We start from the raw sequence: 22,703 nt of genomic DNA on the forward strand, positions 1-22,703 counted from the left end.
AGGCGCCGAGCACACGGGACTTGACTATCTACCATGGCTTCAGACGCAGGTGGCCTGTCTATGAGGAGGTCAGTATATACGATTATATATGGATACCACCTATGCAGATCTCCTACCAAAACTCATAACCAATAAAAATGTCTGTTCTGCAGGCGCTCTGTGCAACTCCAGATTACCAAAAAGTCTGCACAATGTCAAGATTCCTTTCTATTCACAGCACAATTTGAATACTTATGGTCACATGTCGATGAGGAAAGAAAGTCCACCTAACTCACCACTAGGTACATGGATCCCATGGTCTCGCTGCAGAAATGAAGAGAACTAAAAACATCCAGTTCCCACAATCCAGTGTAATTCCATTTAGGCTTTATTGAATGATCCAGAGAAAATAGAACGGACACAGGTAGAAAAAAAATGGACACGTTTCTGGTCAGTTATGATCCTTCTTGATAGCATTAAGCATGTACAAGTTTAAAACAAGCACACTATATAGATATACTTCCCATTGTTTATTCAGTGAAGAGCAGCCATATAAGTAAAATCAGGTGGCGATCTGATTAAATAGGTAATGAAAATGAATATAGAAATGAGCAGTAAGAAAATGTGGGGACGTATAATAGATGAAAAAAAATATATAAAAATAAAGCTGGTAGTCAGTCATCGGAAACCATGCAACTAACCAGGCAAAATAAGACCTTGAGACTGTAAGGTGTAAGTGTGTTAGGAGACAATATCCAAAAGGCTTCTCTATTGAGAAGTTTGCGTTTGTGATCACCTCTGCTCAAAAGGTCAATTAATTCTTTCATTGCCTTGCATGGGGACGGAAGAGGTATTTGCAAGGCCGCCCATCAGGGCATTACTGCCCTTACTGGCATAAGGGGCGTAGCGAGCAGAGGGGGCCCAGAGCGGCAGGTTTTCTGCTTACCAGGCCCCAGCATCAGGTTTCTGCCTGTTCAGTTAAAATCTTTGTTGCCGTGCTGGAAGGCTTCCTGCACAGCTAACAGCCACCAGCCAAACACAGTCCGGCAGCTGATGTCAGCGATCAGGTGATCACTGACACTATCTACAGAGCTCCTGTGTAGAAAGTCACTGGTGATCCCTGTATTACCTGAACACTGACACTCCAGGCACTATACACTGTGTACTACAGGTCCTTCTCAAAAAATTAGCATATAGTGTTAAATTTCATTATTTACCATAATGTAATGATTACAATTAAACTTTCATATATTATAGATTCATTATCCACCAACTGAAATTTGTCAGGTCTTTTATTGTTTTAATACTGATGATTTTGGCATACAACTCCTGATAATCCAAAAAACCTGTCTCAATAAATTAGCATATTTCACCCGGCCAATCAAATAAAAGTGTTTTTTAATAACAAACAAAAAAACCATCAAATAATAATGTTCAGTTATGCACTCAATACTTGGTCGGGAATCCTTTGGCAGAAATGACTGCTTCAATGCGGCGTGGCATGGAGGCAATCAGCCTGTGACACTGCTGAGATGTTATGGAGGCCCAGGATGCTTCAATAGCGGCCTTAAGCTCATCCAGAGTGTTGGGTCTTGCGTCTCTCAACTTTCTCTTCACAATATCCCACAGATTCTCTATGGGGTTCAGGTCAGGAGAGTTGGCAGGCCAATTGAGCACAGTAATACCATGGTCAGTAAACCATTTACCAGTGGTTTTGGCACTGTGAGCAGGTGCCAGGTCGTGCTGAAAAATGAAATCTTCATCTCCATAAAGCATTTCAGCCGATGGAAGCATGAAGTGCTCCAAAATCTCCTGATAGCTAGCTGCATTGACCCTGCCCTTGATGAAACACAGTGGACCAACACCAGCAGCTGACATGGCACCCCACACCATCACTGACTGTGGGTACTTGACACTGGACTTCAGGCATTTTGGCATTTCCTTCTCCCCAGTCTTCCTCCAGACTCTGGCACCTTGATTTCCGAATGACATGCAAAATTTGCTTTCATCAGAAAAAAGTACTTGGGACCACTTAGCAACAGTCCAGTGCTGCTTCTCTGTAGCCCAGGTCAGGCGCTTCTGCCGCTGTTTATGGTTCAAAAGTGGCTTTACCTGGGGAATGCGGCACCTGTAGCCCATTTCCTGCACACGCCTGTGCACGGTGGCTCTGGATGTTTCCACACCAGACTCAGTCCACTGCTTCCTCAGGTTCCCCAAGGTCTGGAATCGGTCCTTCTCCACAATCTTCCTCAGGGTCCGGTCACCTCTTCTCGTTGTACAGCGTTTTCTGCCACATTGTTTCCTTCCAGCAGACTTACCATTGAGGTGCCTTGATACAGCACCCTGGGAACAGCCTATTTGTTGAGAAATTTCTTTCTGGGTCTTACCCTCTTGCTTGAGGGTGTCAATGATGGCCTTCTTGACATCTGTCAGGTCGCTAGTCTTAAGGCCCCGTCTCACATAGCAAGATCGCTAGCGAGATCGCTGCTGAGTCACAAGTTTTGTGACGCAACAGCGACCTCAGTAGCGATCTCGCTATGTGTGACACGTACCAGCGATCAGGCCCCTGCTGCGAGATCGCTGGTCGTGTCAGAATGGCCTGGACCTTTTTTTGGTCGTTGAGGTCCCGCTGACATCGCTGAATCGGTGTGTGTGACACCGATCCAGCGATGTCTTCACTGGTAACCAGGGTAAACATCGGGTTACTAAGCGCAGGGCCGCGCTTAGGCTATGTTCACACGCTGCGGTTTTTGCTGCGGATCCGCAGCGGATTTGGCACTGCGGATCCGCAGCTTTTTTCCATGTAGGTTACAGTACAATGTAACCCAATGGAAAACAAAACCTGCTGTGCCGACGATCCTTTTTTCCCCAGGCAAATCCGCAGCGGTTTTGCCTGCAGAAAAAAGAAGTACCTGTCAATTCTTTCTGCGGATTCTGCTGCGGGTTTCCAGCAGCCCCAATAGGAAACTGCAGTTGGAAACCCGCAGTGGAATCCGCAGAAGAAAAAGGATCAAAAACCGCAGCGAAAAATCAGTGCGGATTTGAGCTGCGGTTTTTCAAAACAGGACCTGAAAAAAAAAGGACGGAAAAAAAGGATCGTGTGAACGTAGCCTTAGTAACCCGATGTTTACCCTGGTTACCAGCGTAAATGTAAAAAAAAACAAACAGTACATACTCACCATCTGTTGCCCGTCAGGTCCCTTGCCGTCTGCTTCCTGCTCTGACTGCTGCCGTAAAGTGAGAGCACAGCAGTGACGTCACCGCTGCGCTCTGCTCTCACTGTACGGCGGCTCATCCGGGATCATCGCACCCTCGCATAGCGCCCTGTGATTTTACTTGCGGCGCCGCAGCGTCGCCGCAGGTAGCACGGACATGCTGCGATCTGAAAAGACGCGCAGCATGTCCGGAGTCGCAGGGAAGTCGGATGCGTGTTTCCACGCATAGTGGACACAGGATTTCATAAAATCCCCTCCACTATGCTGGAACATCTGGACGCTGCGTGTTTGACTCTGCAGCTCTGCGCAGCGTCAAACAAGCAGCGTTTACTGACCGTGGACACATACCCTTAGGGTATGTGTCCACGTTCAGGATTGCATCAGGATTTGGTCAGGATTTTTCATCAGTATTTGTAAGCCAATACCAGGAGTGGGTGATAAATGCAGAAGTGATGCATATGTTTCTGTTATACTTTTCCTCTAATTGTTCCACTCCTGGTTTTGGCTTACAAAAACTGATGAAAAATCCTGACCAAATCCTGATGCAATCCTGAACGTGGAGACATACCCTTAGATACTGAAACACCTACTTTCTGGAGAGTGCTCTTCACTTTGGTCAGTGCTGTGGAGGGGTTTTTCTTCACCATGGAAAGAAATTGGAGATCATCCACCACTGTTGTCTTCAATAAATGTCCAGGCCTTTGTGAGTTTTTAACCCCTTTACCCCAAGGGTGGTTTGCACGTTATGGACCGGGCCAATTTTTACAATTCTGACCACTGTCACTTTATGAGGTTATAACTCTGGAACGCTTCAACGGATCGCAGTGATTCTGACATGGTTTTCTAGTGACATATTGTAATTCATGATAGTGGTAAAATTTCTTTGATATTACTTGCGTTTATTTGTGGGAAAAAAAAAAAACGGAAATTTTTGCAATTTTCCAACGTTGAATTTTCATGCCCTTAAATCAGAGATACTGTATGTTACACAAAATACTTAATAAGTAACATTTCCCACATGTCTACTTCACATTAGCACAGTTTTGGAACCAACATTTTTTTTTGTTGTTAGGGAGTTAGAAGGGTTAAAAGTTGACCAGCGATTTCTCATTTTTACAAACACCATTTTTTTTTTTTTTTTTTTTTAGGGACCACATCACATTTGAAGTCACTTTGAGGGGTCTATATGATAGAAAATACCCAAGTGTGACACCATTCTACAAACTGCACCCATCATGGTGGTCAAAACCACATTTAAGAAGTTTATTAACCCTTCAAGTGCTTCACAGGAATTTTTTGAATGTTTAAAAAAAACAAAAAACATTTAACCTTTTAAATTTTTTTTACTTCAGATCCAATTTGTTTTATTTTCCCAAGGGTAACAGGAGAAATTGGACCCCAAAAGTTGTTGTCCAATTTGTTCCTGAGTACTCCGATACCCCATAGGTGGGGATAAACCACTGTTGGGGCGCATGGCAGAGCTCAGAAGGGAAGGAGCACAGTTTTACTTTACAGAGCCCCTGATGAGCCTAAACAGTGGAAACCCCCCCAATTCTAACGCCAACACACCCTTAACCCTAACCACACCCCTAACCCCAACACACCCCTAACCCTAACCACACCCCTAACCCAACCGTAAACGTAATCCTAACTCCAACCCTAACGGGAAAATGGAAATAAATGCATTTTTTTAACGTTATTATTTTTCCCTAACCAAGGTGGTGATAAAGGGGGGTTTGATTTACTATTTATAGCGGGTTGTTATAATCGGGTTTTTATGTTTGGCAGCTGTCACACACTAAAAGACGCTTTTTATTGCAAAAAAATAGTTTTTGCGTCACCACATTTTGAGAGCTTTAATTTTTCCATATTTTTGCTCACAGAATCATGTGGGGTCTTGTTTTTTGCAGGATGAGTTGTCGTTTTTATTGGTACCATTTTCGGGCACATGACATTTTTGATCGCTTTTTATTCTGATTTTTGGTAGGCAGAATGAGCAAAAACCAGCAATTCATGAATTTCTTTTGGGTGGGAGTTTATACCGTTCTGCGTTTGGTAACATTGATAAAGCAGTTTTATTCTTCAGGTCAGTACGATTACAGCGATATCTCATTTATATCTTTTTATGTTTTGGCGCTTTTATACAATAAAAACTTTATATAAAAAAATTATTATTTTTGCATTGCTTTATTCTGAGAGGTTCAACTTTATTTTTTTGCTGATGACGCTGTGTGGCTGCTCGTTTTTTTTGTGGGACAAGATGACGTTTTCAGCGGTACCATGTTTATTTATATCCGTCTTTTGGTTTGGCGGTATAATGATAAAGCATTGTTTTGGGGTTTTTTTGTTTTTTTTTACGGAGTTCACTGATGAGGTTAACTAGTGGGACAGTTTTATAAGTTGGATCGTTATGGACACGGCGATACAGAAAGTGTACTATTGTTTTTTTTATTTACATAAAGAAATGTATTTATTGGAACAATATATATATTTTCTTTATTTAGGAATTAAAAAAAAGGATGGGACATCACTATATAGTGTCAGATCGCTGATCTGACACTTTGCACAGCACTGTGTCAGATCAGCAATCTGACAGGCAGTGCACGAGGCTTGCCTGTGCCTGCTCTTAGCAGGCACTGACAAGCCACCTCCCTGCAGGACCCAGAAGGACCCCACGGCCATCTTGGATCCGGGGGCCTGCAGGGAGGTGACAGGAGGAGACAAAGTGATCACATCACGTTGTTCTGAGGGTCTCAGGGAAGCACACAGGGAGCCCCTCCCTGTGCGATGCTTCCCTATGCCACCAGAACTCTGAGATCTTGTTTGATCGCTGTGTTCCAGGGATTAAAGTGCTGGGAGGGGTCCGTGACAGCTCCTGGCACATAGTGCTGGATATCAGCTGTGATAATCAGTTGACACCCAGCCCCGATCGGCCGCGCTCTCCCCGTGAGTGCCGCTGATCACATATGATGTACTATCCCGTCGATGGTCATATGGGCCCAGGTCACCTCGACGGGATAGTACGTCTGATGTCAGAAAGGGGTTAAGCTTACTAGTGAGCGCAGTACTTTTTTGTAGAATGTAACTAGATATTGATTTGGCCACTTTCTGCTAGCTCTCTGATGGATTTTTTTTTAATGATTGTCTGTTTCTCTTCTAGTAAAAGCTCCTGTGACATGTTGTAGATTCACAACAACAGCTTCCAAATGCAAATTCCACACCTGGAATCAGCTCCAGACCTTTTACTTTCAAAATTGATGATGGATTAATGAGGGAATTGCCAATGCAGCCCTTTAAAGAGCTTTTGAGCGAATTGTCCATTTACCTTTGGTCCATTGGGAAAGAGGCAGCTACATATTAAGCAGTTTACCACCTTGAGTTTTTCTGTTTTTGAGTTTCCGTTTATTGCACCCCTTCTTCCCAGAGCCATAACTTTTTTATTTTTCAGTCAATATGGCCATGTTGGCTTGTTTTTTTATGGGATGAGTTGTTCTTTTGAACAAAACCATTGGTTTTGCCATATAGCAAAGGTGTATCTATCCTTTCCAGCACCCGGGGCAAAGGATCAATTTGGCAACCCCCCTCCCCCATTTGAACTTTAACTGTATTGAAACTGTATGGCCAGGCCAAGGTACATTCCTGAATCCCCATAAAGTTAAGATAGGTACCAATAAAAGTAAAATTAATTGAAACATCAGTAGGGTAAGTGTTTTTGAATATCCATATTGAATCAGGAGCCCCATATAATCCTGCATAAAGGTTAATAATGGCCCCATAAGATGCTCCATAGAGACATTTGCCCCATATAGTGCTGCACAAACATTATAGCCCCATAAGATGCTCTATACAGATACTTGCCCCATTTAGTGCTGCACAAACGTTATGGCCCCATATAGTGCTCCACAAACATTATGGCCCCCATATAGTGCTGCACAAACATTATGGCACAAACATGGCCCCTATATAGTGCTGCACAAACATGGCCCCCATATAGTGCTGCACAAACATTATGGTCCCCATGTAGGGCTACACAAACATTATGGCCCCATACGGATATTTGCCCCATTTGCTGTTACTGCGATTTAAAAAAAAAAAAAAAAAAAAAAAAATCACTCACCTCTCGTCGCTCAGGCCCCCGGCACTTTCAATATTCACCGCTCCTCGTTCCAGCCGCCGCTCCATCTTCCGCCTCCTCTGCACTGACGTTTAGGCAGAGGGCGCGCACTAACCACGTCATCACGCCCTCTGGCTTCAGCGTCACTGCAGAAGATGGACCGGCGGCTGGAACGAGGAGCAGGTGAATATCGCGCAGCGCAGCACTCCCCTCCCCGTATAGTCACCTGCTCCTAGCGTGGTGCAGTCCCCGCTTCCCCGGCGCTGCTGCTTCTTCCTGTACTGAGCGGTCACCGTTACCGCTCATTACAGTAATGAATATGTGACTCCACCCCTATGGGAGGTGGAGCCGCATATTCATTACTGTAATGAGCAGTACCATGTGACCGCTCAGTACAGGAAGAAGCCGGGGCGCCGGGCAGCCAGGGACCGCGCCAGGAGTAGGTGAGTATAATTAGACAGCCCCCACTCCCTGGCCCTGCCAATCCCCTCCTTGGACCGCCGCATCATCAGGCGGCCCGCTGGCACCCCCCTGTCGGCTGCACCCGGGGCACATGCCCCGGCTGCCCCCCCCGGACACGCCACTGCCATATAGTGTACTGGAAAACAGGAAAAAAGTCAAAGTGCGGTGAAATTGCAAAACAAATGCAATTCCACAATTGTTTTCTGTTTTGCTATTTTTACCATGTTCATTAAATGCTAAAACTGACCTGCTATTATGAGTTCGTAGCTACCAAACATGTATAGGTTCTTATTTTTATTTAAGTGGTAAAAAAAAATAATTTCATGATCTCGGGTTGGGGGGAGGGCTTTTTTTTGTTGCGTGCCAAGCTGATGTTTTTATTGATAGGTTTGTGATGTAGATACGATCTTTTGATCGCCCTTTATTGCATTTTAATGCAATGTTACGGTGACCAAAAAAAATAAATAAAAAAAAAAAGGGAATTCTGGCGTTTTGTCTTTTTTTTCTCCTTATGCCGTTTACTGATTGGATTGATTCTTTTTATATATTGATAGATCGGGCAATTCTGAACTCGGTGATACCAAATATGTGTATTTTTTTTCTTTATTGCTTTATTTTGAATGGGGCGAATGGGGGGGGGTGATCTGAACTTTTTTTTTTTTTTTTTAAATAGCATTTTTTTGTACTTTTTACTTCTTCAGTAGTCTCCATAGGAGACTAGAAACTGCGATCGCTTGTGCTACATAGAGCAGGGCTTCAGTACTGCTCCATGTAGCTAAAATGCTCACTTGCTATGAGCTCCGACCGCTGGGTGGTGCTCATATCGATCCGGCAATAACAACCACAGAGCTCTGCTGCAGAATCTGGGTTGTCATACCAACCCATCGGCAACCCGCAGTCATGTGACACGGGTGCTGACGGGTGGAATTCAGCGCGAGCATGTTAAATGCCGCTGTCAATCTCTGACAGCGGCATTTAACATGTTAACAGCCGTAGGTAGATCGGCTGTTAGGGGCACATGCCAGCTGTTCAAATCAGCGGTCTTGTGCCGGAAAAGTAGTGGGCTCATCGCCGGAGCCCGCAAAAAACAGGAGGAGCCCACCTTAAACATAACGGCCAGCACGGTGGCTCAGTGGATAGCACTGCAGCCTTGCAGCGCTGGGGTCCTGGGTTCAAGTCCCACAAAGGACAACAGGAGTTTGTATGTTCTCTCCGTGTTTGCGTGGGTTTCCTCCGGGTACTCCGGTTTCCTCCCACATTCCAAAAACATACTGATAGGGAATTTAGATTGTGAGCCCCATCAGGGACAGCGATGATAATGTGTGCAACCTGTAAAGCGCTGCGGAATATGTTAGCGCTATATAAAGATTATTATTTATTATTATTATTATTATTAGAACTATAAGAAAGGAAAGGGGTTAAAGAGTGGCATCTCTTAAACCCATACTCCAATTAGGATGTGAAATACCCTCAAGTTAAAGCTGAGAGTCTACACTTTAAACCCATACTGATTATATAAAACGGTATCTTGAACATGTTTTGGTAAACAACTAAAATGCCAGAACTTGTCAGTGTCCAAATAGTTCTGTTATAGTGCACCACAAAGTTAAGGGATGGAATAGTTTAGTGGGATATTCTTTCCCATCCTACAAGAACTTAATTTAATTAAAAAAGAAGTTTTTGGTATAGATGTATCCGAAGTGCTGGCATTTGTATCAGATGAATCAGGTTCTGTAGATGAAAAATTCACCTGAGGTCTGATATTGGATTTATAACGAGCATGGCTATTTTTTAAGATAGATTTAGGAGATTTACGATTCTTTTCCCATCGACTCCAGTCATACACACTGTCTGTAGAATAGTCATTGAGATCTCTCTCAAACTTTCGTCTTTTGCGATTCATTATATCGTCTTCCAATGTGTAGACATTGCCTCTCACTTTTTCCAAGGACAGCTCATATTGTGGAAATGATTTATATTCTTCCAGAGTATTTTTTATTTTCTCCACGTTTTCTTGAGCTTCCTTTAATTTAATTTCCTCATTTTTTATTATAAGTCTCATTAGGTTCAGAGAGCAGTTGGTTAGGATCTGATTCCACTCTTTTTTTAAACCATCTGAATGAAATGTAGTGGAGATTTTTTTTGATCCTAAGACCTCTCGGAACCATTTTTTTAGCCACATAGTTCTGTAAAGTGGTAAGGTTCCACCACAATTTCATTTCAGTTTTCATAAGTCTTTCAGATTCATTCAGGTGTGAGGTGAAATCACCACTCCCTGCTGGGTCAGACCCTGCATCTCTGAACACCTGTGCCATCTTGGCTAATCTTTCTTGAGAGTGCATAGTATATCAAACGAAACGAATATGTAGAAACAAACACCAAAAGTCCACCTTTCATTAAATGTATCAATGGCTGCTAAACATTTTTATACTATACATAATGGGGATATTTCATCATTTAAAGTGCATGGCATTGAAAAAAAATCTATCCGCCTAATCGAGGAGGAGATATTAGAAGACGTCTACTTACAAGGGAGGTGTTTTGGATTTATAATTTAAATACTCGCTTTCCCAAAGGTTTAAACAAACGAAACAAAATATTGTATCATTATTGCTAATTGTTTAGTGTTATTTTTTTAAAAAATTGTATATATGTTTGCAGGACCTTATGTTTGAAATCATGTGATGTTAAGAGGGCGGAACCTTTCTTGTAAACACTACACATATATAGCTCTCATTTGTGATGTGATATAGGCATGAGTAAGACCGATCTAGGTCGAAACGCGTAGCCATAATTAACATACACCTGTTCTGTCCACCATATGTAAGGACTATGATTTAGCCATTTTGGATTAATAAAGACTTCAATTTTATCGGAGCTGGAGTATCTACTTTCTATTGGATAATAACTTACTGCTATGATCAGATAGTGCTCCAGACCGACGTAAACCTGGAAAGCAGTTGCGAGTAGCAACATCATCAATATCACCTATCATCACAGCCTCACCAAAGAGAAGTAGTTGCAGACATTATATTAGGGGTGAGTTAATTAATTGTGTGACCAAATATAACAGGCTAATTTGGAAGTTGATATTTTTGTGCAGTCACCAAATGAGGTTATAAATATCCAAATGACTCTTGGTAGAGGAAAGAAAAAAAAAACCAAACAAACAAGGGAAAGGGTCTCTGTTGTGAATTCCGTTCTTGGGCTCCCTCCTGTGGTTATGAATGGTACTTTTGTGACTTCTGCCCTTGGGCTCCCTCTGGTGCTTTCAAGTGGAACTGCTGCTCCTTGAGTTTAGCCGCAGCAGCTGCTCTCACTAATCGGCTTCCCTGGTCTTGCTATTTAACTTGGCTCTGGTCTGTAGCCCATGCCAGCTGTCAATGTTCTCTGGGTTGGATTCAGATCTCTCCTTGGATTTATCTGATGGCCTGTCCATTTCAGCATAAGATAAGTTATCGCTAGTTCTTTGGTTGTCTATTTGCTTTGGACTTAACTTAAACTGAGCAGTAATGTTTCTTTTTGTCCAGCTTGTCATTATGAAATATTCAGGCTAGCTGGAAGCTCTGGGGAAACAGATTTGCCCCTCCACACCGTGAGTCGGTGTGGAGATCATTTTTGTAAACTCTGCATGGATTTTTAGTTTTTTAATACTGACCGCACAGTATCCTTTCCTATTCTGTCTATTTAGATTAGAATTGGCCTCCTTTGCTAAAATCTGTTTTCATTTCTGTGTATGTCATTTCCCTCTCTACTCACAGTTAATATTTGTGGGGGGGCTATCTTTCCTTTTGGGAATTTCTCTGAGGCAAGATAGTTTTCTGTTTCCATCTTTAGGGGTAGTTAGTTCTTAGGCTGTGACGAGGTGTCTAGGGAGAGTCAGGAACACTCCACGGCTATTTCTAGTGTTGGGGTTAGGATTAGGAACTGCGGTCAGTAAAGCTACCACCTCCTCAGAGCTTGTCCCATGATTCATTTTACCCACCAGGTCATATCAGTGCTTCTCCGTAACCACCAGGTCATAACAGGTCTCCACCCCCAAGCTATGTGAGCAATGTCCAATTGTCATGCTGTGAGAAGAAAAATGAAAGTGGCCAGGAACATACATAGATATGTCGAAACCAGTCTATTGAGGTCATGTCTAGTTGATTTTACATACAGCAGAATCTGCAGTTATCAAAGAAACAAAAATCAGAGAAAGATCTCAGCGTGGCTCAGTTTATTTACTGATCAGGTACACAATACAAGTCTCAAGAATAAAGAACAAAATTTGTCACTGTAACAAACTAAACATTGCTTATTAATTACAACCGCACTGTAGTCGTGCACCATACAATAATGCCACTAACAGCAGCGAGAGCAGGCGCGGCTGATGGGAGTAGTACTCATCAGCCAATGTCTGACCAAAGGTAAACTTTTTATCGCCAGTCACATCTGCTGGCTCATGCAGATGGCAAAAAAACATGTCCCCCCCCCCCCCATTCATCTGAATGGGGTTCGGATTCTTGTACTGTTCTGGTACCTGGACCAAACTTTTTTTTTTTTTTTTTCACTGGTTCGGCTGAGCCCGAAAATCCAGGGGTTCGTCCATCATCACTAGTCAGGATAATTGATACTTTGTCAAAAACGTGAGTGGATCCCATGTGAGGTAGTTAAACCTTTTCATGTTGTTGTGAAAGTAACCAAACAATATTTTGTCATATTGTGGGTCAGCTTCTCAAAACATTGTCAGTGTTAAGCTTTAAAGAACCTCATATCTTCCCAAATGTCTAATGAACCAAATACTTCACTCAATACTGATATCCACATAACAGCCCCAAAAGTGTCAACTTTACATTTCTATTGTGTTTAGGCTCTGAAACAGTGATCTGGAATCTTAATAAAGCTGTGGCCTACCATGGTTCAAATGATACCACCAAAAACACACAATTTTAGGCAAGCCTAAAGCAAAAAAGTAACTACTCCTTTAACTAGTTGGCATAGCAGATGAAAAACAGTGTCTGAATTTTGATGGGGGATCATACATTCAGTGCTAGCATAACTGTTTTAAGGCTTGGTAAGTCTTACAGAGCATATGACCCGATATACCAAAAACTGTCAAGGGTGCCTCCCTTTAACTCAATCTGCAGATCAGGCATATATAGTTAATAACTTAAAGCCACTCAAAATGTGAAAAGTAAGAAATGTACCAATATAGTCATCTTGTCTCATTGCACTTATGGGACTCCAGTAGATATTGGGACAAGTTTGTTGACTTCCTTGCAGCTACTTTAGCTGGCCTCTGGAGCCTGAGGCCACTGTCGACTATACCCACCAAACAGGTTTTATACCCAAGGCTATGAAGAAGTGAAGTAGACTGTAGTCATACCTGACTTTGGGGTATTTAAAGACTTTCCTAACAGTCAGTTTGTCCGGGTACAAAATTCTTCAAACAAAACCCTGCTTGGGTTTCTCCAATGAAACATGAAATGCTCTATTTTTCATGAATTTTGGCATGTCTGTCCAGAAACCCCTTAAATCTAAAGCTCTTTCCACATTCCTTACAAGAGAAGCCTGAAGCTTTGCTGTGAGTCTTAACATGTGCGGCTAGATGCGACTTTCGTCTGAAACACTTGTCGCATTGTGTGCATGGGAATGGCTTCTCCCCCGTATGAATCCTGACATGTTTAACAAGATTCGGTTTACTACAAAATTTTGCCTCACAGTATGTGCAAGCATAAGGCTTTTCACCAGTGTGGATCCTTTGGTGAACAACGAGCTGGGCATTAAACACAAAACTCTTGCAGCATTCTGGACAAGAAAATGGCCTCTCGCCTGTGTGAGTTTTCATGTGACTAACAAGATTGACTTTATTTGTAAAGCGTCTGTCACATTCACTGCAAGAATATGGCTGCTCCCCTGTGTGAGTCCGTTGATGCCTGATGAGATGTGCGTTCCTTGCAAAGCTTCTGCCACATTCAGTACAGGAGAATGGTTTCACCCCTACGTGGGTATTCTGATGTTTGCAAAGACGTGATTTGTCAGAAAAGCAAAGCCCACACTCTAAGCATTCAAATGGTCGCTCTCCAGTGTGCGTGCGAAGGTGCACAACAATGCTCCCTTTGGTGGCAAAACATTTCCCGCATTCTGAACAAGAAAATGGCTTCTCGCCTGTGTGCACCTGCTGATGTTTTAGATAGCTGCCCTTATCAGTGAAACACTTTCCACACTCTATGCAAGAGAATGGTTTCTCCCCAGTGTGCAGTCTTAAATGTCGCGCCAAGTGTGAGCTGCCAAAAAAACGCCTTCCACATTCTTTACACACATAGGGTCTCTTTCCCGTATGAACCCTCTGGTGCCGAACCAAATAAGACTTGCAGGTGAATGACTTATCGCACTCAGAGCAGGAGAATAGTTTTTCTCCTGTGTGGCTTCTTTGATGGACAACAAAACGCCATTTCTTTGTAAAACATTTGCCACAATCTTTGCAGGTGTAACTGTCAGGCTCAGAGTGAGTCTTGTAATGGGCTATGAAAGCAGATTTACGTGTGAATTTTTTGGTGCATTGGTTGCAACTGATGTTGGGTTGTTTTCCTCCCAGGGTTGTGGCATCCATGTCTTCTTCAAGCCCCTCCTCAGACGCACTCTGTGGACCTTCACAAGAAAAAGAGATCCTCACAGATTCTGATGAAGTCTGGTCCATTGATGGATGTCCTGTTGCATCACCATTGTATTCTCCTTTACTCAAGGTTCGCGAGTCTTTCTTATCTGGGATATCTTTGGTAACAGCCTGTATATTGTTTTTGCCAAATGAATTATCGGAGTCTGCTGTGCAACATTTTGGTTTTCTAACCTTTTTATAATTCTTTCTAGTAAAGCCCTTTTGTTTTTGAGAATTTGTTTTCTTGGCTAACTTTTGACTATGACTGTGTGATTTATCTGTCAATAAATGAATGAGAGAAAAAAAAAAAAAGAAAAAAAAAAGTGTGTTAGGGAGCAAACATACAGAATTTTTAACACAGATCTCCAAAAGAACTTAAAATCAACACTGTAGCAGAAAATTCGTCAAGACTGACATGTAGCAGATGTGCCCATTAGTGAATTTGGCCTTATTTTTGTGGTGAAAATCATAATAAATTTGTGGGTTGAGCTCATTGCACCTTCCCTTGCCTTTCAACACACTGTCAGAGCTGCCAAAAAAAAAAAAAAAAAAAAAGGGGCACAAAACAGGTTATGAATTTTGCACAAAGTAAAATAAATAATTGGTCTTTATTTCTACCTTTAACTTTTTATCCTGACTATTGTTAGTGTAAAAAGTCATAGGTCAAAAATAGCTCAAATATTATTCGTATATAAAATAACTCCGGTATCTGCGACAAATTTTCCACCTTTTTCAAAAAGTGTTAAGTGATGAATCAGGAGAAAACATCTGAAAACAGAGACAAAAAAACAAAACAAAAGAACCACACAAACTGGCACACATATACTCTTCAAAAGAGACGCAAATGGTAAGAGAAATCTAGTGCAAACATAAAAAAAGTGCAACACACTAAATAGTAAAAAACAAAAAAGCCAACAGGCTCAAATACAAAAATGAATAGGTCCTTTTATAGCTTTACCTTCTGAAGAGGAAGGCTGGTAATCCTCCATTATAATGTCTTTGTAGAGATCCTTGTGTCTTTCTATATAATCCCATTCTTCCTTGGTGAAATAGACCGCGATGTCCTCATATCTTACAGGAACCTGGTACATACAATGATGCAGTAATTGTTTAGACACCTCACCACTTTGGCGATATTGTATAATATGATCCCAGTATTCCCAGCGGCAACGCTTACCTCTCCAGTCAGCAAATTAATTATCTTTTTGGTGAGGTCTAGGATATTCTCATTACTTTTCAGCTGCACCAGTGATGGAGACTTCAGTTTCATGATTGGGATCGAGGTCCTGCACCCTTCCATAAGTGGAGTGTCACTGCTGGCTGTGACGTGGTCTCTTGACTTCTTTACTAGCTTGTAATCCTTCAAGATTAAGAGTGATCAGTACTGCAAACTATTTGTTTTCAACTAGCTGTAACATGCGTGTCCTACAACTGCTCAAAATTTGCTGGAAACAAGGTGCTCAATGTGAAGGCTTCTGCAGATGTGCCTCCCATTTTTCATAGCATAAGTAATTGTATGTTTGTCTGACAATAGAATATCAGAAACAGAATTCATTTTTGAATAAGTGTACCCAAAACTAAGTACTTACTCCACAAAAACAACAAACCAAAAACCCCCTCAAGAATATACCGTATACAGTATATATTTATCTGCAAGAACAGCTTCTGATTATTAGGGTGCTGACAAAATGAGAGCAGGATAACCTCCTGATTAGTGTTGAGCGATACCGTCCGATACTTGAAAGTATCGGTATCGGAAAGTATCGGCCGATACCGGCAAAGTATCGGATCTAATCCGATACCGATACCAATACAAGTCAATGGGACTCATGTATCGGACGGTATTCCTGATGGTTCCCAGGGTCTGAAGGAGAGGAAACTCTCCTTCAGGCCCTGGGAACCATATTAATGTGTAAAATAAAGAATTAAAATAAAAAATATTGCTATACTCACCTCTCCGACGCAGCCTGCACCTTACCGAGGGAACCGGCAGCGTTGTTTGCTTAAAATTCGCGCTTTAACTTCCTTACGCGAAGTCCCGGCTTGTGATTGGTCGCGCGCCGCCCATGTGACCGCGACGCAACCAATCACAGCAAGCCGTGACGTAATTTCAGGTCCTTCAGGATTTTAAAATTACGTTCCGGCGTTGTGATTGGTTGCGTCGCAGTCACATGGGCGACGCGACCAATCACAAGCCGTGACGTCACGGGAGGCTGGACACGCGCGCATTTTAAAATGCGCGCGTGTCCAGCCTCCCGTGACGTCACGGCTTGAAGGACCTGAAATTACCTGAAATTACGTCACGGCTTGCTGTGATTGGTTGCGTCGCGGTCACATGGGCGGCGCGCGACCAATCACAAGCCGGGACTTCGCGTAAGGAAGTTAAAGCGCGAATTTTAAGCAAACAACGCTGCCGGTTCCCTCGGTAAGGTGCAGGCTGCGTCGGAGAGGTGAGTATAGCAATATTTTTTATTTTAATTCTTTATTTTACACATTAATGTTGTTTCGATACCGATACCCGATACCACAAAAGTATCGGATCTCGGTATCGGAATTCCGATACAGCAAATATCGGCCGATACCCGATACTTGCGGTATCGGAATGCTCAACACTACTCCTGATTCAAGTTTAGAGTAGAGTAGATACTACTTTTGGCAGAAAAGTTGGAGGACCATTCAATCCTCTAGGACTTGAAATTATGGATCCTTGTTAGATAAGGCCTGTATATTTCCGATTTTCTTGGCGGATGTGATAGCGCCTAAAAATTCAGTTTTAAAAGGAAAATTTGCTAATGCTTATGTCTCCGATCGGCTCATAAGAGTGTTTGCATAAGGCATTAAGGACCAAATTTAAATTCCACGGGGCGTAGATCTTAGTCTTATTGATTATTAGTGATCCTCCAATAAAATGATCATGCCCGTATGACGAACATAAAAATATAAGTAATAAATGGAAACAAGTTTTGTATAGCGAGACATAGTTGTAAAAACAGTCAAACTAAGATAAATGGTAAAAAATATTTATGCAAGTATCTTAATCAAGTCCTGAAAATATTTGTCAGATGACCTGACTTTCCAAGAGTATGCAGATGTGGGTGAGAATTTGTCTGAATAATAGTTTGGTATGTGATGTACAAGTCCTGGAATTGTGAAATGTGTTTTACTGATAAAAATATTCTTTTTATTACTTGCCCAACAAAAATTCTTTTACTGGGGCCCACTAAAGAGAAAATACAAATTAAAAAAACAAAAAACAAACAAAACAACTCTTCCACACAATTTTGTCTTATTCATGTTAAATTAATAATGAGGAGTTGTGTGGTAGATTTCAAAACAAGAGGAGATACAAAGGCCTGGTTGGAATGTTGGAATGGGCACATGGGGCAATAATAATCGGGAAGCACTCCTACCGTGCTTTCTACAAACCAGAATCTTTTTTGGGGACAGTTTTGGGTGGGAGTGGCAGGGACATGGCAAATAAAATGTTGGTCCGATAGTCTCCAGAACATCCTCTGACTCGAAGACTGCGTGGAGTCAAATAGGAGACGCTTGACAATTTTCTCCTGGTACTGGAGAAATGTCAGTGCTCCTTGTGACCTTTTATAGAGAACAAAGCTATTGCAAGTAGCAGTCTGAATACAATAGATTGTTACCTTTTTGTACCAGGCTCTGGTCTTTCACTTCACCAGATATATTTGAAGCACCTGGTCCGACAAGTTAACGCCTCCCATATATTATAGTCTGTGATGCAGACTGGTTTTTCCTTGTCCCTGGTGGCACCCCTGTCTCTGACAGTCACAGTGGTGTCTGCATGCAGCGTGGGGAACATGTCCTGATTGACATTCCACTTCACTGCAAGAAGTTGGTCGCTTGCAAGTGAGAATGACGCCCTCTTCTCCAAATGTCTGGACACCAACTGTGAACGGAAACCCCACTCGTTTTTTCCTGATTGTCCCACAAGCCCCTGTATGTACAGCGTGGAGGGATTGGTATAGGGGATACTCGTGTAATAGTTGTCGGTATACATGTGATACCCTTGATGGAGACAGGGCATCATTAGCTCCCAGACAATTTTATCTGGGATGAGAATTGTCTGGGGGGCCAATTTTGGCGGTCCCTACCTTTGTAAATTATAAAAGGTGGATGTGTAGCCTGTTGTGCTCTCACATTTTGTGGAGCTTGATGCCATATTTTGCTTTCTTGGAGGGGAAGAATTGTCTGAATAACAGACAGCCCTTGAAACTCATAAAGGACTTGTTGACTTCCACATGTTGCTCCGGGGTATATGAATTTATAAATAAATCCCTTCAATAGGGAAATTAGGCGTTTCAATTTGTTCAGCCGATCGTAGTTGGGGGTCAGTTCTTGGGAATTCTCACTAAAGTGACGGGAAATGACAGCTGAAAGTACAGGGGTTCTGTGGACAGATTTTGTTGCCCAGAGTGTTTTTGTTTTTACTACTCCCATGTTCAGGGTAGTGCCTAAAACTTCTAGGGAACAGGAATGAAAGGCAGTGAGTTTTTTGGAAATATATACTGATGGGCATATAAATTGGTTTGGTGGTCAATACATTGTAGGATTTAAGGGGTAATAAAATTTGTAAAAAAAAATAAAAATAATATATATATATATATATATCAAAGGGGGTAAAATTGTCTACATCAACTTTTATACCAAGGGCTGCTTTAAAAAAAAAGAAAAAAAAAAGTGGCATTTGTGGGGAAAAAGAACCGTCATGATACCACAGTTGTGGGGGAACTGCGGTACTTTGTTATGTCCCAAGCTTCAGCAGTGACGATCGACTGCACTTCCATCGGGCTGTGGGATCCCGCGGAGGAAGAGTCGTCATCACTCGCTGATAACTGCTCTGCTTCAGAGGCAGATTCTGTTTCACTGCTGGAGCAAAGCAGGCTGAATGTTCTGCAGGCCTTTGCTGTATTTTATGTGCATGCCTCCCCAAAAAAAAAAAAAAAAAAAAAAAAATGAAACCTAAATCTAACACTAGTATTTTTTTCTTTTATACTTTTGAAAAAAAAAAAAAAAAACCCACACACCCTATAAGCCTAACTGCAAAGAAAGTGGGAAAACAAAAGTAATTCGGCAAGGGGGAAATGACACAGAATTGGATTTCTCTTCTCTCCCAGGGCAACTACAAGGAGAGAAGACAGAGAGGCACAGCCCAAGTGCTGCCAAATTTACAAATATTGGGGGCTTCTGATCACTGTAATAGAGTCTATCACAGTGATCAAAAACCATCAACCAATCAGAAAAATCCCAGCGGTTGATGGGTGCAGGAAGGCAGATCTTGGCAGGTGTATTGAGCCATTTTCTTGCATCAGAAGAAGGGGGTTGGATCCAGTGTTAAGACGATCACGTGATTAGGGACCAGAAAAACTGGCCCTTATGTTCTACAGGGTCTCCGTTTGCGAATCTGGGAGGGCGCTACAACCTTATTCCTGATCGCAGTTTTAAAATGGCAATGAGGGAACAAGGCCCCTTAACGACTGTTGTTATAATGCATATCTGCGATCAATTAGGGGTCTAAAGAAGGAATAATAATTGTTAAATTGGAAAAAAAACAAACAAAAAAATTAAAAACAACCAATAGAACACAAACCTACAAGGCCCTGTGTGAAAAAGTGATTGCTCTCTAAACCCAATAACTGGTTGGGCCAGTTACAACAGCAATCAAGCATCTGCAATATCTGGCAATGAGTCTTTTACAGCGCTCGAAGAAATTTGGCCCACTTATCTTTGCAGAATTGTTGCAATTCAGCCACATTGGAGGGTTTCTGAGCATGCCACAGTGTCTCAATCGGACTAAGGTCAACGTCACGGGTTTACCGCGACAGAAGAGCCAGAAGAACACAGTGTCTGATTTCTCTTGCACTGATTAGAAGCACTTCACCTTCATATTAAATGGTGTAAATTTCTTTTAGCAGTGCAGGGGTCAATCGGCTAAGAGCCCGGTGAGAGCTCCTGGAAGCTTTCCTGCATTTAGGCTCTCAGCTGTGCACTGTTAGCCATTCCCATCTCCTATATAAACTGGGCACTGCCTAGAGATAGTTTATGCTGCATGGCTGGAGGTTGGTGGATTTATCTGTGACTGTTGATAGGCTTTGAGTGTGTGATAATTCTCTTTCTTCTCCTTCTTTGGTTTAACCCCCATCCTTCACTCCCTATTGTATACCTCAGTTATATATGTGTGAGTTTAATTTGTATGTTTGGTATTTTCTGTTACCCCTGTTTGTATTACCTTGTTTGTCTAGTTGGTGTATTATGGTACACTACTTGTTAGGAATCGGGATTCTCCCACTGCGTGGGATAGATCCCAAGCATTATCATCCACTTCTGCGGTCTCCCATTTAGGTTCGGCCACTGCGATTGCTGCTCAGCACAGACGTGGGTCCCAGCATCTTGCTCAGGCTCGTGGTATACATTTAGTTACTGCTGACTCTCCAGTGAAGTGTATGGTAACCAGTGATATATGGGTGCAGCCTTGCACTCTGGAGTCTAAGTCCAGAGATCACCTTACTTAGCATGTCCATGATGTGCAGCTTCTCATTGGTGGTCGGATGTTTGCTGCTCTCATGATGTGGCAGCACCGGATTGGCCCGCGGGCGATGTCTCGACCAACTGGGCATGAGTGTTTGGGGTGGAGCCTAGCGTATAAAAGGCTCTCAGCAGCGTACACACGGGCACGCTAGTGTCATTTATGTTTGCTGTGTGTGTGTGTTCAGAGACTGTACGTGTTGGCAGGCAGGTTGCACACTTAGGCGTTGAGCCAAGGGTACGAAACCGCATGAGTCTCTAGTCTGCTACATGCTTAGGGTGCCAGTCAGGCACAGGTTCAGTAGTGTCAGGACTGGGATAACTAGCCACTTGGCTTAGCATCTGTTTTGTACATGTGCGCGATTGGCACAGTTCAGTTACGGAGCCAGCTCAACCCTTATGCTATACTTCTCGGTGAAAGCATCATGGTATAGTATCTAGCCTCGAAGAGCTCTCTCTCTTGGCTCAGCATCTGCTTCATTCATGTGTGTGGTTAGCACCGTTTAGTTGCAGAGCTGTGATGTTAACAGGGTATAGCACTTGGCATACTCGTGCCGTACCTCTCGATGAAGTAACTGAGCTTGGTACTTTGTGTTCCGTTCACACTGAATGGCGTAAACTCTGCACGGTGGACCCCTGGTTGCGATTGCACTTCATTTAATATTTTATTTTGTGCAATCCGCCAACCCTAACACTACTACTAGGGTCAGGCACTGATCTACATGAGAATCAGTCTCCAGAGATCATTGTAAATAAAAGGGGAAGTTACCAATGTGATACAAATAGATCAAGAGTTGTATAGTGGTGGATCACTTAACCCACTGTTTCTGAACGTGAATAATCTTTGTGCAGTCTCCCATTCCTCAGTTGAGATGGGTTCATTACCCAAATCACCATTCTTTTACCACTAGAGCTCCTACAGTGGGGGAAATAAGTATTTGATCCCTTGCTGATTTTGCAAGTTTGCCACTGACAATTACATGAACAGTCTATAATTTTAAGGGTAGGTTAATTTTAGTATTGGGAGATAGAATATCAAAAATAAAATCCAGAAAAATCACATTGTATAAGTTATATAAATTTATTTGCATTTTGCAATGAGAAAAAAGTATTTGATCCCCTACCAACCATAAGAGTTCTGTCTCCTACAGACCAGTTAGACGCTCCTAATCAACTCGTTACCTGCATTAAAGACAGCTGTCTTACATAGTCACCTTTATAAAAGACTCCTGTCTACAGACTCAATTAATCAGTCAGACTCTAACCTCTACAACATGGGCAAGACCAAAGAGCTTTCTAAAGATGTCCGGGACAAGATCATAGACCTGCACAAAGCTGGAATGGGCTACAAAACCATAAGGGTATGTGTCCATGGTCAGTAAACGCTGCTTGTTTGACGCTGCGCAGAGCTGCAGCGTCAAACACGCAGCGTCCAGATGTTCCAGCATAGTGGAGGGGATTTTATGAAATCCCATGTCCACTATACGTGGAAACACGCATCCGACTTCCCTGCGACTCCGGACATGCTGCGCGTCTTTTCAGATCGCAGCATGTCCGTGCTACCTGCGGCGACGCTGCGTCTGCGGCTCTATGCGAGGGTGCGATGATCCCGGATGTGTACAGTTAACACATCCGGCATCATCGCGTCCCAGAAAGGGGCCATCCTGACCGTGGACACATACCCTAAGAAAGGCTATGTGCACACGTTGCGGATTAGCCTTAGGAATTTCTGGCGATTTTG

At 42.6% G+C, this 22,703-nt stretch overlaps 1 protein-coding gene and 1 long non-coding RNA gene across 5 annotated transcripts in view; one reads left to right on the forward strand and one right to left on the reverse strand.

The window, feature by feature from the left end:
- Nucleotides 1-14,428, forward strand: LOC143767201 (uncharacterized). Its single transcript, XR_013213684.1, has 3 exons — nt 1-68; nt 218-429; nt 14,351-14,428. It is a non-coding gene; the product is annotated as an uncharacterized LOC143767201 (long non-coding RNA).
- The window catches only part of LOC143767197 (uncharacterized), a 16,436-nt gene continuing 5,707 nt past the window's right edge, over nt 11,975-22,703 (reverse strand). For all 4 annotated transcript variants that reach the window (XM_077255320.1, XM_077255321.1, XM_077255323.1 and 1 more), the window contains 3 exons: nt 15,588-15,770; nt 15,369-15,492; nt 11,975-14,688 (listed from right to left, as the gene is read on the reverse strand). In XM_077255320.1, coding sequence (XP_077111435.1) covers nt 13,244-14,688; nt 15,369-15,492; nt 15,588-15,770 — 1,752 coding nt within the window. In that variant the 3' untranslated portion in view covers nt 11,975-13,243. The remainder of the gene's footprint in view (nt 14,689-15,368; nt 15,493-15,587; nt 15,771-22,703) is intronic.

Source organism: Ranitomeya variabilis, chromosome 4 (assembly GCF_051348905.1).
Source record: "Ranitomeya variabilis isolate aRanVar5 chromosome 4, aRanVar5.hap1, whole genome shotgun sequence".
Lineage (NCBI taxonomy): Eukaryota > Metazoa > Chordata > Amphibia > Anura > Dendrobatidae > Ranitomeya > Ranitomeya variabilis.